Source organism: Bufo gargarizans, chromosome 7 (assembly GCF_014858855.1).
Source record: "Bufo gargarizans isolate SCDJY-AF-19 chromosome 7, ASM1485885v1, whole genome shotgun sequence".
Taxonomy (NCBI): Eukaryota; Metazoa; Chordata; class Amphibia; order Anura; family Bufonidae; genus Bufo; species Bufo gargarizans.
The window spans coordinates 63,099,056-63,114,151 of NC_058086.1; the positions used below are offsets into that span (position 1 = coordinate 63,099,056).

At 41.8% G+C, this 15,096-nt stretch overlaps 1 protein-coding gene across 1 annotated transcript; it reads left to right on the forward strand.

Moving 5' to 3' along the window:
- Positions 1–1,744: 1,744 nt before the first annotated feature.
- On the forward strand, positions 1,745–14,350 carry GLUL (glutamate-ammonia ligase). The gene is made up of 7 exons (XM_044300534.1): positions 1,745–1,895; positions 4,496–4,681; positions 5,328–5,489; positions 9,118–9,264; positions 10,451–10,578; positions 11,156–11,355; positions 11,909–14,350. The coding sequence occupies exons 2-7, from the start codon at positions 4,516–4,518 to the stop codon at positions 12,225–12,227; spliced, it is 1,122 nt and encodes a 373-aa protein (XP_044156469.1). The 5' UTR covers positions 1,745–1,895; positions 4,496–4,515; the 3' UTR covers positions 12,228–14,350.
- Positions 14,351–15,096: the final 746 nt, after the last annotated feature.

The following is a 15,096-nucleotide window of genomic DNA, read 5'->3' on the forward strand; positions in this document are numbered from 1 at the left end:
TGGACAAACGATGCCATATTATTCAAACAATACACAGTAGTTTTAGGGGACCTGTGTTGTGCCGAACTATTTGATGCACAAAGGTCCCCTTGAGTGTTCGATTGGTCCCCCATTAAAGCTGCGGGTTCTGTTTAGATCAGGCATGCTCAACCTGCGGCCCTCCAGCTGTTGTAAAACTACAACTCCCACAATGCCCTGCTGTAGGCTGATAGCTGTAGGCTGTTCGGGCATGCTGGGAGTTGTAGTTTTGCAACAGCTGGAGGGCCGTAGGTTGAGCATCCCTGTGCTAGAGGGTTTCATTGTAACAACTTCTTTAGCTTTATTTAGGGCACCTTACAGCGCAATATTATTGCACCAAACAGTGCTGCTCCTGCAGATGCATCCACCATAACCTCTCTCCTCTGGAATATGGGACACTCGGCTGTGAAAATCCACAATCTGGACCTATAGCATGGTGTCCAGTGACACATCCCCTGGACAAGAACAAAGGACATCTCGCACATAAAACCATCCACGGTAACAAATAAAATCGTGCGCCCTTTCTACTCCTTTGAACAAAAGGCTGAACATTTCCAAGGGTTAATGAGCTGCTTCCACCCTTTGAGATCGAATTAACTGTTCAGGTGCCTGTGTGCTTTGCTAGGGGAGGTGCGTCAGCGATGCTATGCTATTTTCCCTGGACATATGAGTGTTGGATGCAATAGAGACCGGGTTGTTTACTTCAGCTACATGGGTGCTAGTGAGCGAAAGCGTAAAGCCCCTTCAAGCTGGTTCTGAGCGGGGGGCATGTGTATAAGTCATTTATTTTCAGCCTGACCACTACGTTTTTGTAATCAGGTGGCACAGTGGGCACCGGTGATGTTAACCTCTAATGTGTTGCAATCAGGACAGGTTGTCCATTGGGCACCGGTGATGTTTTTGTTTACTATGTTGTTTACAATGTATCACAGCTTCTTAAAGCCCCTTTCACACGAGCGAGTTTTCCGCGCGGGTGCAACGCGTGACGTGAACGCATAGCACCCGCACTGAATCCTGACCCATTCATTTTAATATGGGTCTGTGTACGTGAGCGTTTCTATTTCACGCATCAGTTCTGAAAAACGCAGCATGTTCTATATTCTGCGTTTTTCAGGCAGCCCTGGCCCCATAGACGTGGATGGGGCTTCAGTGAAAAACGCATTGCATCCGGAAGCGAGTGCGGATGAGATGCGTCTTTCGCTGATGATTGCTAAGAGATGTTGTTTGTAAACCTTCAGTTTTTTTTATCACGGCCGTAAAAAACGCGTCAAAACGCTGAATGGAATCGCAGACAAAACTGACTGAACTTGCTTGCAAAATGGTGCGAGTTTCACGGAACGCCTCCGGAGCTAATCCCTCGCGCTCGTGTGAAAGAAACCTCAGAATTTGACTGGCTTGCTTGCAGATTTCCTTACGAGATGAGGGTTCCCTTACATCACCTATTTAGATTTAGACGTGTTCTTCTTCTCCTCTGCACAGGATTCCTCTCACACTGTTTTTTATTTATTAACTAGATGTTTCTATAGTGTTGTTTTTTTCATCTTTTCTCTCTCTGTGCCTCTCACACCCCCTCCCAGACTTGTTTTTCTCAGTGCTGGGGAGATCCTTAGGATGATGTAGGCTGCACCTTCCACGAGCATGGCCAATGGCACGATGCCATGAGGGCGGTTCCAGTGTGGCATGTAGAAATCATGTTTGCAAGCGGCCAATCGCCAGCCTAGGGGCTGGCACTGTACTGCTCGATATATGTACAGGGAGAACAGCCTTAGCTCAAACCTGAGAATGGGAGCTTTTAACTAACACCCGGCATCAAAACCAGCAACACCCACAGCCCTGTGGTCTATCTGCATCCTCATCTCCATCCTCATCTGATACAGGTAAACCGGGGATGTAGCCTTTCATAGGTCACCTATCATTCTGCTTTGGGTTTATTGATTTATTGATTGATCTATTTATTTATTTTGCCTGTTGCAATTTGCTTTGTTTCATAACAAATGTATGTGTAGATGTAGCAGAGCTGAATTTGTCAATGAAGTCTTTTTGGGGCAGAATGTTTTAAAGTAAAGATGGAAAAGGTTTACCTACAGCTCTCACCTGTGTGTGTGATATCACAGGGATGTACTACATTGGTGCGTATTTAACGTGCGGCGCGCGATCATGATAATTATTATTAATATAGCACCAACATAGACTAGAGCACTGACTGTCAGATGACTGCTTACCTGTCCAGTGTTATCAATTCACTATTTTGGTGCTTGGACAAGGTTTCCCCCATGTAGTAATAGGTGGCTTGCCTTTCTTTTGTATAATTAGGGATATATTCGATAAATTGGCCTATTATCCTAATATCATGCTAAATAATGAATAATCATTTCCTTAGGCCTCTTGCACACGAACGTTTTATTTTTTTGCGTTCCGTATACGGACCGTAGACAGAACCATTCATTTCAATGTATCCGCAAAAAAAAAAACTGAAGGTATGCCTTCCATTTCCGTATTTCCGTTTTTCCTTTCAAAGATAGAACATGTCCTATTATTGTCCGCATAACGGACAAGGATAGGACTGCTCTATTAGGGGCCAGCTGTTCCGTTCCACAAAAAACGGAATGCACACGGACGTCATCCGTATTTTGTGCGGATCCGTTTTTTGCCGACTGCAAAATACTGAAAAAGCCATACGGTCGTGTGCAAGAGGCCTTAGGAGGAGTGAAGTCATTTGAACTCACTGATCAGTCCACGCGCCATGACAGGTTCCTGTACTGAAATGATTTCATGCAGGTATAAAAAAATAAATAAAATACATCCATTTATATTATATTAGAAGTACAAGGTACGGTGTTTAACCCCTCGTCTGCCAGAGGGGACAAGACTATTGTTCCATGCGCTTTGGATATCTCACAATTGTTATTTCTCTGCATTCGTTGAGGCATTTCTGTGATATTTTTGGGGTCATAGATCTTTTCCTGCTGGTTATATTCAGCAATGGAACAGTAAACCCTTCTCCCCCATAAAACAGCAGCCAGCATCATTTGCCTGGAGCGTGTGTGAGGTGTGCACCTGTGTGTGTATTATACCGTCTGCCTAGGAGAGCCTCGCATCTTCATTATGTAATATCGCAGTGGTATCGACCACCGTGGACGTATTGTACGCCTGTCCTACCATCTTGATTTTATGTAAATCTCTTATTGTATGCCTTGTGTTACCATGGAGCGTACGTCCCTATGGAAGGGGTTCAGCTGGCCATGCCTTCTTCATTCCTGGTGCGAGCGGTGGGGGTAGCCATTTTGAGCCGTCTTTTTTTACCTAGATTTGCAATTCAAAACATTGTTAATTGAATCTCAGGATATGTGGCTTCCGCTCTTGGCTTTTCTTGTGTGATACAAGCATTCTCTCTCTCATTTATTTATTTATTTTGAACTTTTTGAGGAACAAATTGAAACATACAGAACAGATCAAGGATGATCATTAGAAGAAGGTTATAGGATTACCTTGGATGACCATTCGAAGTGTTGATCAGCACCCCCAAAATTCTGGGGTTGAAGATGTCATTTTGCAATGTTTTTAGTAGGGACATCCCTTAGAATAATAATAATTTTAAATAATCTCAGATTTACTATCATGGCTACAACTCAATTGTGGCTTATTTTGGCCAAAATCTGGTACATTCATGGCACAAATCTCATTTTCTCGTCAAGGGGTGTGTGACTTACTTAGAAGGGGGTGTGGCTTACCAAGAAAGGGGCGTGGCTTAACATGCATCATTATGTGCCAAAATTGCACCAAAATTTTGGCATAAAATTGCATTGCAAGCTATGTCAACCAGTACATGGTATAGCTGTGCACCAGTTTTATCGAGTCTAGCCTGAGCCATTGTGATACATTTGGCTATCTTTAAGATTAGGATCAGTGAACCACCACATTGTGCCGACACAATATACATCTATACCTCAATGACAAGTGTGATTTAAAGGCACAGAGTGAATTAATTTGATCATTCCTATTACCCCCATTGCCACTGCCCTGTAAAGAAGTATTGAGAACCCTATGTACTAATATTTATCATTGCATTGAAAGGGCTTAACGCATATGAGACGCCCTCTGCAACTGCAATTTATCTAATAAATAGGACAATTCATGTGCCCGATACAAATCTATTACCATCCCATAGGTATTAGCTCTGCCGGTCTAGGATAGCTAAATCTAAATTTTGGCGAATCCTATAAATAATGCGATTTAAATGCCAATGTCCCATGCAGTAATCGGGTTTTTGCAGAATTTTTTTCATCTGCATTTCATCCTGTTTGGATTGGAATTAGCGGTGAGCTGTAATCAGTTCCACATTTCTTGCAATTTCTACTTGCACCCTCCATGAACCTCCATGAGAAGCCCTGCATTGTTCCTCCAGAGGCAGTGTTGTATAGCCTTTCAAATGAGTCGGAACTCATCTTAACCATTTGTGCTCTTTCTTCCTCTGCAGTAAAACATCCTGCTGCAGTCATGTCGACCTCGGCCAGTTCACAGCTAAGCAAGGCCATGAAGCAGATGTATATGACCCTGCCACAGGGAGAAAAGGTTCAGGCGATGTACATATGGATTGATGGGACCGGAGAAGGCCTGCGCTGCAAAACACGCACCCTCGACAGTGAACCCAAGTCGATTGAAGGTGCGCAACAATGTATCATTTGAAAACAAACAAGGCAACAAACACGAAAGGAAAAATAAATATTGCAACATAATGCACACACATAGCCTTGATGTTTAAACTCTGGTATTAAAGGGGTTATGTCATGATTAATGTAAAAAATGACATTGTATACAGGACAATCTCTTTCTAACAAAGCTAGAACCAGCCCTGCACCTCACATGGATCCAGAGATCTCCCCATTCCTTGCTCTGCTAGATCTATATCAAGCTGACAGCTCAAGGGGAGTGTCCTTTCTGCTGCAGCTAAGGGGGCGTGTCCATTCTGCTGTCACTCAGGGGGCGTGTCCATTCTGCTGAAGCTCTCTCCCTATCACAACTAAGGAGGTAGTAGAAGGATGTGCGGCCATCTCAGTGAGCAGGCCAAAGAAATAAGAAAAAGAACAAACAGCAGGTGGCGCTATACAGATACATTTGATTAAATAGCTCAGAGGCTATGCTAAATTTTTAATTACATGCATTTGGAAATGCTTTATGTGTAGATAACATTGTTTTATCCTTTATTCTAGTGCCTACTAACTTCACATAATTTTAAAGCTTTGAAACAGAAAATAATAAACTTTGGCAAAAACTTAGTCATGATCTGTCCTATGTTATGTCCAATACAGATCTCCCTGAATGGAATTTCGATGGCTCTAGCACACATCAGTCAGAAGGATCGAATAGCGATATGTTTTTGATACCAGTGGCCATATTCAGAGACCCCTTCCGCAGAGACCCCAACAAGCTTGTGTTCTGTGAAGTGCTGAAATACAACAGGATGACAGCAGGTAGGCAAGCAGAAAAGTGTGACAAAGTCCTCAAATTCATTGTAATATCAGACATGTGGATGGCTTCAATCATTCCCATACAGTATTTGCTGTTTATATCATATATTAGTATATAAGTATACACTCCCGCCATACAATTAAAATTCTAGTCAGGTCATCAACTAAACTCTGGAAATTATAGACTGCCTCCATAGAGAAAAGTAAAGCAAATATTTTATCTCTTAGTATAACTTAGGACTGGGAATTGGAAATACTAAAGGGGTTCTCCAAGATTTTTATACTGATGACCTATACTCTGGATAGATCATCAGTGTCTGATTGGTGCAGGTCCGACACCTGGGAACCCCGCAGATCAGCTGTTTGACAAGGCACTGGCACTTGCAGTGGCACCGTACATTATATAGTGGCTGTGCTTGGTATTGCAGCTCAGCCCCTTTCACTTGAATGGGACTAAGCTGCTCCTAGGCCACGTGATCGATGAATGTGATGTCACATGGCCTAGGCAAAGCTGCAAGAAAGCGTCGGTGCCTTCTCAACAGCTGATCGGCAGGGGTCCCGGGTGTCAGACCCCCACTGATCAGGTACTGACGACCTATCCAGAGGGTAGATCATCAGTTAAAATATCTCAGAAAACCCCTTTAAATACATTTGCTTGTATTGTTTCTAGAAACAGCGCCACTTTTCTCCATGGTCTATGTCTAGTATTGCAGCTAATTCAGCTCTATTGACTTGACGATATAGTCACAATCCGTGGGCAAGAGTGCTGTTGTTTCTGGGGAAAAAAAATACAAGACCCTTATATCTGAGCCTGGACAAAGCCTTTAGTGGACCCTCCATTGAATGGATGGCACTGTTCATTTACAATTGTTAGTCTATGGACATGAAAACCAGGTCTATTGTAACCTTTTTATGGTATTATTATACATTTTCAAAAATGCAGCATTAAATGTTTACATTATAAAAAATTGCACTGCACTTTTTGGTCAAGGACTTACATATACTTCACTACTACTCTCACCATGGTTTGCTACAGCAAACACCTTTCCTTAAATATACAGTACATGGTGACAGGTGAAGTCTAAAAGCCCCGTCTACATTTGGACAGCTGGCCGGCCAGATTGCAGTCTGTGTCACTAACCCTGTAGCTGAATGTTGTCCTCAGACTCCCCAACAGATGGACTAAGCAAACTGCCCAGCTGTAAGAGTATAAAAAAAAGTATATAGTGCATGTTTAGTGGGACTGCCGCCCATCTTGTGTTATTTTATTTCATTAATATTACCTTTTGTGGTTGAGGAGCCAGTTGGATAGTAAAGCTCAGTCTTGAAAGCGAGTTGTAGGAAGTCATCAAGAAATCTTCGAGAAGGGTTTTCACTCCAGAGCTGAAATTCAGTTACTGAATTAGCAAGGACAAATATAAATGAAGAGATTTTCTGCTGTTGATGCATTTTTGATATAAAAAAAGTACAGTCTGTAATTTCCTGGAACAGAGAGACAGAGAGGCGTGTAAAGTGCTTGAAGCAGTAGTCTGCACGCTAAGGAGAGAGTCTCCTTCAGGGTAGGTGTGACTTTGATAAGGGAGGGGTGAGGCACTGTGTTAAGATTCGCTTAATTTTATTTATTTATTTTACGCACTTTTATAGCTGTACTATATTCCTCAGCGCTTTACAGACATTAGTGTCGGGCTGTCCCCTATCCCTATCTAAGTTCCCTATTCCTATGTCTTTGGAGTGTGGGAGGAAACTCATGCAAACTCGGGGGGAACATACAAACTCCAGATGTTGTCCTTGGTCGGATTAGAACCCAGGACCACAGCGCATTTATTATAATAGCTAAATTGGATATTATGTGCATAGCATACTCTATTTGAAATCACTGCTATGTGTAGAAAGAGTAAGGCCAGGTTCACACATAAGCGTACCCGATATGCACTGTTTACAAGCGTGCTTATCGGGTGTTTACATACGTGCGAGGAAACAAGCAAACGCCCATTGTCGCGCGTTCCCGCTAGGTCTATGTGCGGGAACTTACGTGCGAGGAAACAAGCAAACGCCCATTGTCGCGCGTTCCCGCTAGGTCTATGTGCGGGAACTTACGTGCGAGGAAACAAGCAAACGCCCATTGTCGGGCGTTCCCGCTAGGTCTATGTGCGGGAACTTACGTGCGAGGAAACAAGCAAACGCCCATTGTCGCGCGTTCCCGCTAGGTCTATGTGCGGGAACGAGCGACAATGCGCCCCAAAGAAGCTCCTGTACTTCTTGGGGCATAGGGTGTTTTACAGCGCGTTCGCACGCACTGTAAAACGCTCAGGTGAGAACCGTGCCCATAGGGAAGCATTGGTTTTTGCCTGTTGAGCGTTTTACAGCGCGTAGGAATGCGCTGTAAAACGCTAAGGTGTGAACCTAGCCTTAAAGTTGCTAAAATGTCAAGTATAATGGAATTCTGGAGAATGGCTAATGTTATATAATTAGGCCACTTTCACACAGTCAGTGTTTGGTCAGTGATTTTCATCAGTGATTGTGAGCCAAAATCAGGTGCAGGTCCAAAACAAAGAGCAGGGGCAAAACTTTCTATTATACCTTATCTCTGTGTGACCTCCACTCCTGGTTTTGGCTCACAATCATGATTGGAATGGAAATAACTGATCAAACACTGACTGTGTGAAATCGGATTCAGTCGGAAACATGACAGACTCCAATGTAGGATCATCAATCATCCAATGTAGGATCAGTATCAGGTTAATAATGCCCAATTAGGTGTCACATTTACTAGACCCTTCTAGTTCTTAAACCATATCAACCTCCAAAATTATTTTCTCTTCTTTCTGAAAAACCGATATCAGAAATTCTTTAGAGATATTTCACCGGCAGTAGAAGAAGGGTCGGCCAGCAATGTAGGAACTTGGAGAGTAGGAGGCTCGAAGCCAGAAGTAGGTGGAGAAAAAGAGCAGAAAACCATGGAGGAGATCCCATCATATCACACTATGAAAATGTTTTGTACAGTTTGTCAAATGCATATTTCGGAGTAGATTAGGCATAGAAGTTTTTGGAGTTGAAATGACTTAACCATTGTCTTGACAGCAAGTGGGATGTTTCCATTGACACCATCATGATGCATAAGTTATCTTCACTCTAGACCCCCTCCTACTTTTATATCTTGAGCATTAGGTTCAGGTAACTTACCTTCTGATGCTTAAAGAAGCTGTAAAGTATCAAAATACATTATTCCCAAATATAAAAGACAAATCCAAGCGAGAGTAGATGTTTAAAACCATGGATTCTCGCGAAGAGACACTTCGATGGGCCCAACAAAAGTAGATTTCCAGTTTTTTCTTAATTTTTTATGATTTGCAGCATATACTCTTAAAATCGTGTATGTAAGAAATGCATGGTTTATAGGTTTTGTAACAATTCAGTAGGTAAAGTATGAAAATTCAGTAGATGCAAAAGAAGTAGGCGTAATATACTTAATGTCATTGGCATGATGGAAGCTTATAACACTTGCTATACCTCCCACATATTGGTTGGTTCTGTTTAAATCTCAGCTTAGTATTTTTCTATATTAGCATTTACTTTGAAATTGTCTTAGAACCAAAAACTTCTCAGTAACAGACATCACCTTGGTTTTTAGAAACAAATCTACGACACACTTGTAAACAAATTATGGATATGGTCACTAATGAACACCCCTGGTTTGGAATGGAACAAGAATATACTTTGCTTGGAGTGGATGGACACCCATTTGGTTGGCCCTCCAATGGCTTTCCAGGACCTCAAGGTACATTATCTTCAAATGTATTCATTTCACAATTTTTGTACCAAGGTTACATGAAGTCTATATTATTCTCTAGTGATGTTATTTGTGAAGAGAGTTTGAATTCCACTGTAGTCTTTTTAGGTATATAACAAATATATGTTGTCAATTGCTTTATGTGAGTGACCTGTGTATCCAGAAAAGGCCATTCCATTTTGCAGTTGGAATATTAGCATGATAGGTGATAAATGTCTGATTGCTGAGGGCCTCATCATTGGGACTCCCACTGATCAGAATGAGGGTCACGAGCCCCCCTTCTTTCTCATTGCACAAAATTTGTTGGGAGGCATTTAAATGGAGCGACAGTCAAGCATGCTTGGTGCTGTCCCCTACGACTGTTGCAGACAGCTGAGCACAGCTTTTGTCTGTTTCCGTCAGCCCCGTAGACATTAAATGGGTTTTCTGAGATTGTGATATTGAAAACCTGTCCTAAGAATAGGTCATCAATTACAGATGAGCTGTCCTCACAGCTTTCCAAGAACAGCACTGTCCATTGGATAGTAGCTGTGCTTATTATTGAAGCTCATCCCTATTAACTTGAATTGGACTGAGCTGCGCCTAGGCCATGTGACCAATAAACGTGATGTCTCTGGCCTAGGAAATGTCCAGTGAATGCAGCCTCTTCAAACAGCTGACTGGTGTGGGTGCTAAAAGTCAGACCCCGCCGGTCTGACATAGATGACCTATGCAAGGGATCGGTCATCAATATCAAAATCTCAGACAACCCCTTTCAAAGGAGCAGCAGGGTGCATACGAGCACAGTAGGAAGGAATGAAAAGCTCAGGAACTCTAGTCTGGTGATCAGTGAGGGTCCCAGAGGGTGGGGTCTTAGCAATCAGACAATTTATAAATGGAGCGCAGGGCGTATGCTGAACCACAGCTCCATTCAACTGTAATGAGGAGGATCAATGAATTTTGGAAATCCCAACAGTGGGGCCCCTAGCAATCAGACATTTATCTTATTCATATACCTTATGTAGTTATGGTTTACTGAAATTATAACATACACTTTCATCTGCTATGGAGAAAATATTTTATTATCATAGGCTTTTGCCTGATAATGTTTTGCATAATTTTCATTAAACATCATAGGGATCATCTACTGCCCTGTGTTTTACCACATCAGTTAATGAGATTTGTTTTCCCTTAGGTCCTTATTACTGTGGTGTAGGAGCAAATAAAGCCTATGGGCGCGATATTGTAGAAGCACATTATCGAGCATGCCTTTATGCCGGAGTGAAAATTGCAGGAACAAATGCAGAAGTTATGCCAGCTCAGGTAAGAACATCCAAGCCATAGGTTTAGTGGAAACACTTGTTTCACATTATCTAAAACTACAATAGGTCACCATTTGAATATCTGTTTTGAGAATGGCTTTTCTTCTGATTGCCCCACAATTAATTGCCATGATCTGACGTTCTATGATTCCATTCCTCTGTTTAGTTATGGCATTCTCCATTCTCGGATCCCTAATGTCTTTCAGGCAGAATAATACTTTCCAGATGCTTAGGTCTCTTCATAATATATCCAACATGAGACAGGGCCTCAATCTTGTCAACTGTGCTTTTAGTAGAACATTAGTCTTGATTTTATTATGGATTTACTTGATTGTTTTCATTACCACCAAAAAATATTCTCAAAAGTCAATAACAATACTCCTATAGTATTTTCAATGTGCTCTTCTGCAAAGTAAGTTATAAAGACCACCTCTTTGAGAAGATCACACCTTTATCCAGACCATATTTTGGTGACAGATTTTATTTCAGTTCCACTATATATTATTTTGCATATTGGCCATCTTCTTTGAGAAGACAACTCAGTTAACCCAGGTTTCACTGTATTTATTTTGTTACAGTGGGAATACCAAGTGGGTCCATGTGAAGGAATTGATATGGGAGATCATCTGTGGATCTCCCGCTTTATCCTGCACAGAGTATGCGAAGACTTTGGAATTGTGGTTTCATTTGACCCTAAGCCCATTACTGGAAACTGGAATGGAGCTGGCTGCCACACAAACTTTAGCACAAATCGCATGCGAGATGAAGGAGGCCTCAAGTAAGTAAAAGCATAATATAATGGGGAACAAATCTAAGCTTCCAAATGCAAAACACTTTACATGGTGGGCCTTAAATTGGTTTATGAGATTTAAAAAAGGGTCACTCATTTAAATTGGACTGAGCTGCAGTACCAGACACAACCCATGGACTATAGTGGTGCTGTTTTTGAAAAAAATAAATAAATAAAGAGGTATTACTATCTTTTAAATCTGTTGCATATGTACATGATAAGTCATAAATGCTTGATAGATGAGACCTTTTGGAGCCTCACCTATTGGGAGAAGAGGTACGATGACCCTGTTTGATGATTCCTGTTTGTTGCATTCTCCATACAATTCAATGGAGTGGTAGCTGTAACTCTCTTATCAAGGCCACCTTCTGATTGAAATGTATGGAAAATGTGGTGGCCTGAAATTGGCACAAGAAGGTCACCAGCTTACTGTTCTCCTGAAAGGCGAGGGTCCCCTTTAGATGATGCTAAATGGAAAAATGCCATGTTGTAAAGAAATGCGTAGAATAGTTAAGTGACATGTTATCCTTCATACTTCTAGGCATATAGAAGAAGCCATTGAGCGCCTCTCTAAGCGTCATGAATATCACATTCAAAGCTATGACCCCAAGGGGGGTTCAGACAATGCACGTCGTTTAACAGGTTTCCATGAAACCTCCAACATCCATGAGTTTTCTGCTGGAGTGGCAAACCGGGGAGCAAGTATCCGCATTCCCCGCCAAGTGGGACAAGAGCAGAAAGGCTACTTCGAAGACCGACGTCCATCGGCCAACTGTGATCCTTATGCTGTGACGGAAGCCTTGATTCGAACCTGCGTGCTGAATGAAACTGGAGATGAACCTGTTCAATACAAGAACTAGAGAGATGCAAAAGGCAGAGATGGCAACTACTTTGACTACTTTGTCGAGTTTCTTTCCCAGTTCTGTTTTTATCCTTTACACTAGACCCAAGTCCCTTGTAATTCCTTGTCTTTTAGATATAAGACAGGGACATTGCTAGTATTTTATAGAACACAAAAGTTTCTCATATTTCTGATTAGCCTGGTTTTATTCTCTACAATCTAAGTTTCTGATGCATAAAATATCAGGAATAGAAGAATTTACAAAAATATAAAAGTAATTGGTGAAATGCTTTACTTTCACTATAAAGTTTATATAAATTAAGCACAAGGTAGAAACAGGACTGGCCACCAACCCATCAGTGGGACAGCTCCAGATAATATATATATTTTTTAAAGGTGTTTTCCATGCACCATGAAAAATATAAGCATTCCTCGGACCTGCTGAAGAATGATGGTTTTGTTCATACTTACCTGTCCTCCACGACGTTGATGCTGCACTTGCACAGGCTGTAAGCTCTTCCGCTCAGGTCCCGACCACATGTACATGCTTCTTTTCATGTTCAGCTGCATAGTAGTAAATGTAACTGAACAGGAAGACTAGGGAACAAAACCGGTTGGGAGCCAAGCAGAAGAGCTTGCAGTCTGTGTGAGGGCATTGGACAACTGGAAGAGCTTGCCGCCTGTACAAGTGCAGCCCAGATGGTGGCATTGGTGGCACGGCGGACAAGTAAGTATTAACTGCAGGTCTGAGGAATTCTTGCATTTTTCATAAATGCCTAGAGAACTCCTTTAATGGTATGACTAGCACAAGATGGAAAGGTCAATTTATCGTAATTGTCAGGGCTGTCCCCAAAATTCTATATTTATTAGAAACTCAGCCCCTAATTTTGCAAAGTAGTGTAAGAAAGAAAATAATTCTTAAAATGTACAGTAGGTCACAAAATAATATCTCTAAGCATCTAAAAGGGCACAGAGAGATATACATGGGAATAGCAGAAAGATCTATGTGGAGGTAGCAATCTGTACTCTGCCTCACTGCTCTCTATGATAACCACTAACAAAAGATACGGAGGGGGGATCTTTCATTCACCCTCAAACTTATGCCAGGTACTCATTCATTTGACATGTTCTTGGCTGACCCTGCTAGCCAGTTGCAATTCTTGGAGCAGGATGCAGTGAGATCTCTCAAGTGAACCAGGGGTCATTTAATGTGCCAGGACATCCTTGGGGCTGTCCATACATGGATGTCCCTGATCATTGTAATGTTGTCTTTTGGGTCCAAATTTGTAGTATTTTTCTATTTACGTGTAAATGAAGTCTACCGTAAGGTTTGGAAGATGGGATGATATGTATTGAGGTGTTTTCAATAATAATAATAAAAAAAATATATAAAAAAAAAATCAAGGTTTAAGTTGGTGCTAAGCAAAAAGTATACGGTAATGGCACAATTCATCTCATGGGCAAGGAGAGTGGGAAATATGTGCAGACCTTGATGGATAAGTGTTGCAAATCCATCACTGAGTTTGTTAATTCCAGGGCAAGCCTCTAGCAATGCCCTTGGGAACTTTATGAATGTTAAGGAGACATCCAAGATTCAGGACATTGCATTGGAAACAGAACAACAGACAACAGCGTCAACTTGTGATGTTTACACTCGTGCTCAGCGCATCTCGTCTTTAGAAATTTCTCATCCTGTTCACTTTTAATAAACAAGATAACTTGGCGATCTGTGAAACATATAGGTCATTTTGAGCTTGGTCAAAAACTGATTTGTGTTTGACGTATTAACATACACTTCCAAAGGTTTTGGTTTGATAAGAGCTGGGCTAATATTTAATCTTTGCTCTTAGGGTACATGTACTACACCACTACCTAACTTGCACTGCAAGGTGACGTACCAGCAAATTATAATTTTCAGTGCCAAGCGACAAGAAAAGAGAAAAGAATTTTATTTTCCCATGAAATTTGTCTGATTGATATGCACACATGTGAAATACATTGATTTCTCCATGTTTGTGAATGGGTCTCGGGTATTAATGGCAGGTTAGGAATTACTGCTTCTGACTCGCATCTCATTATGACATAGTCTGGTTTTTAAAATAGATTTTGTTTTTCTTTTTATAATAAAAAAAACTAAATCTAGATCTGTTTCTGTTTGTTCATTTCATTATTTGCCCATGGGGTAGTCTAGTCCTTTGACAGTTTTTGTCAAGAGCAAACCATAGCTTAAAATGACAATACCTTACCACTATCCTTGCTGCACTTGTGTCTCCATCTCTGTATCCAGGCTTTCAGCCATGATGTTTGGACATGTACTGTACATCTGACTGCTGCTGTTATGCCGGTTGTCCATGCCCGGATGCCGTATTTCTTACCAAGGTGTCCAGTCCCACTCCACTGCAGGCTGCTGGCATCCTCTACAGGCTGCTGTATGCATGCTTCTTCCTGTGCCCACCTGTCTTGGTCCACTAGGGTAAGCTTTTCCTTTCAGCCTCTTAAAGAGCCAGCTCATATGCATCCAAATACTTCCTCAGCCAATGGCTGGGCATTCCTGGGTATTTAAAAGACTCTCTACAGTTGGAGGGTGCCTGAGCTTTAGGTTTCCTAGCCTCTAGTAACCAGCATAGGTGTGTTCCCTGTCTGTCTACCAGTGTACTGTACTCCAGCCTGACTACCGACACTGACTTCTATCTGCCTGCTCTGCCCGTGGCCTGTTTTTTGGATTGGCAAACTTTTGCCTGCCCTGACCTTAGACTTATGGATATGCTAGTATGAGGTTGGCCTGTCTCCAGACTAGTATATTGCCTCTTCCTTTAATGCTTCTCCCTAGTGTCTCTGACACCTTGGGTCAACTGCCAACCACACCAGGATTATCTCAAGAGGTAGCA

Coding starts and splice junctions, on each gene's coding strand:
- GLUL (XM_044300534.1), top strand. CDS start 4,516: ATGTCGACCTCGGCCAGTTCACAGCTAAGCAAGGCCATGAAGCAGATG. Junction 9,265..10,450: donor TGGCTTTCCAGGACCTCAAG/GTACATTATCTT, acceptor GTTTTCCCTTAG/GTCCTTATTACTGTGGTGTA. Junction 10,579..11,155: donor CAGAAGTTATGCCAGCTCAG/GTAAGAACATCC, acceptor ATTTTGTTACAG/TGGGAATACCAAGTGGGTCC.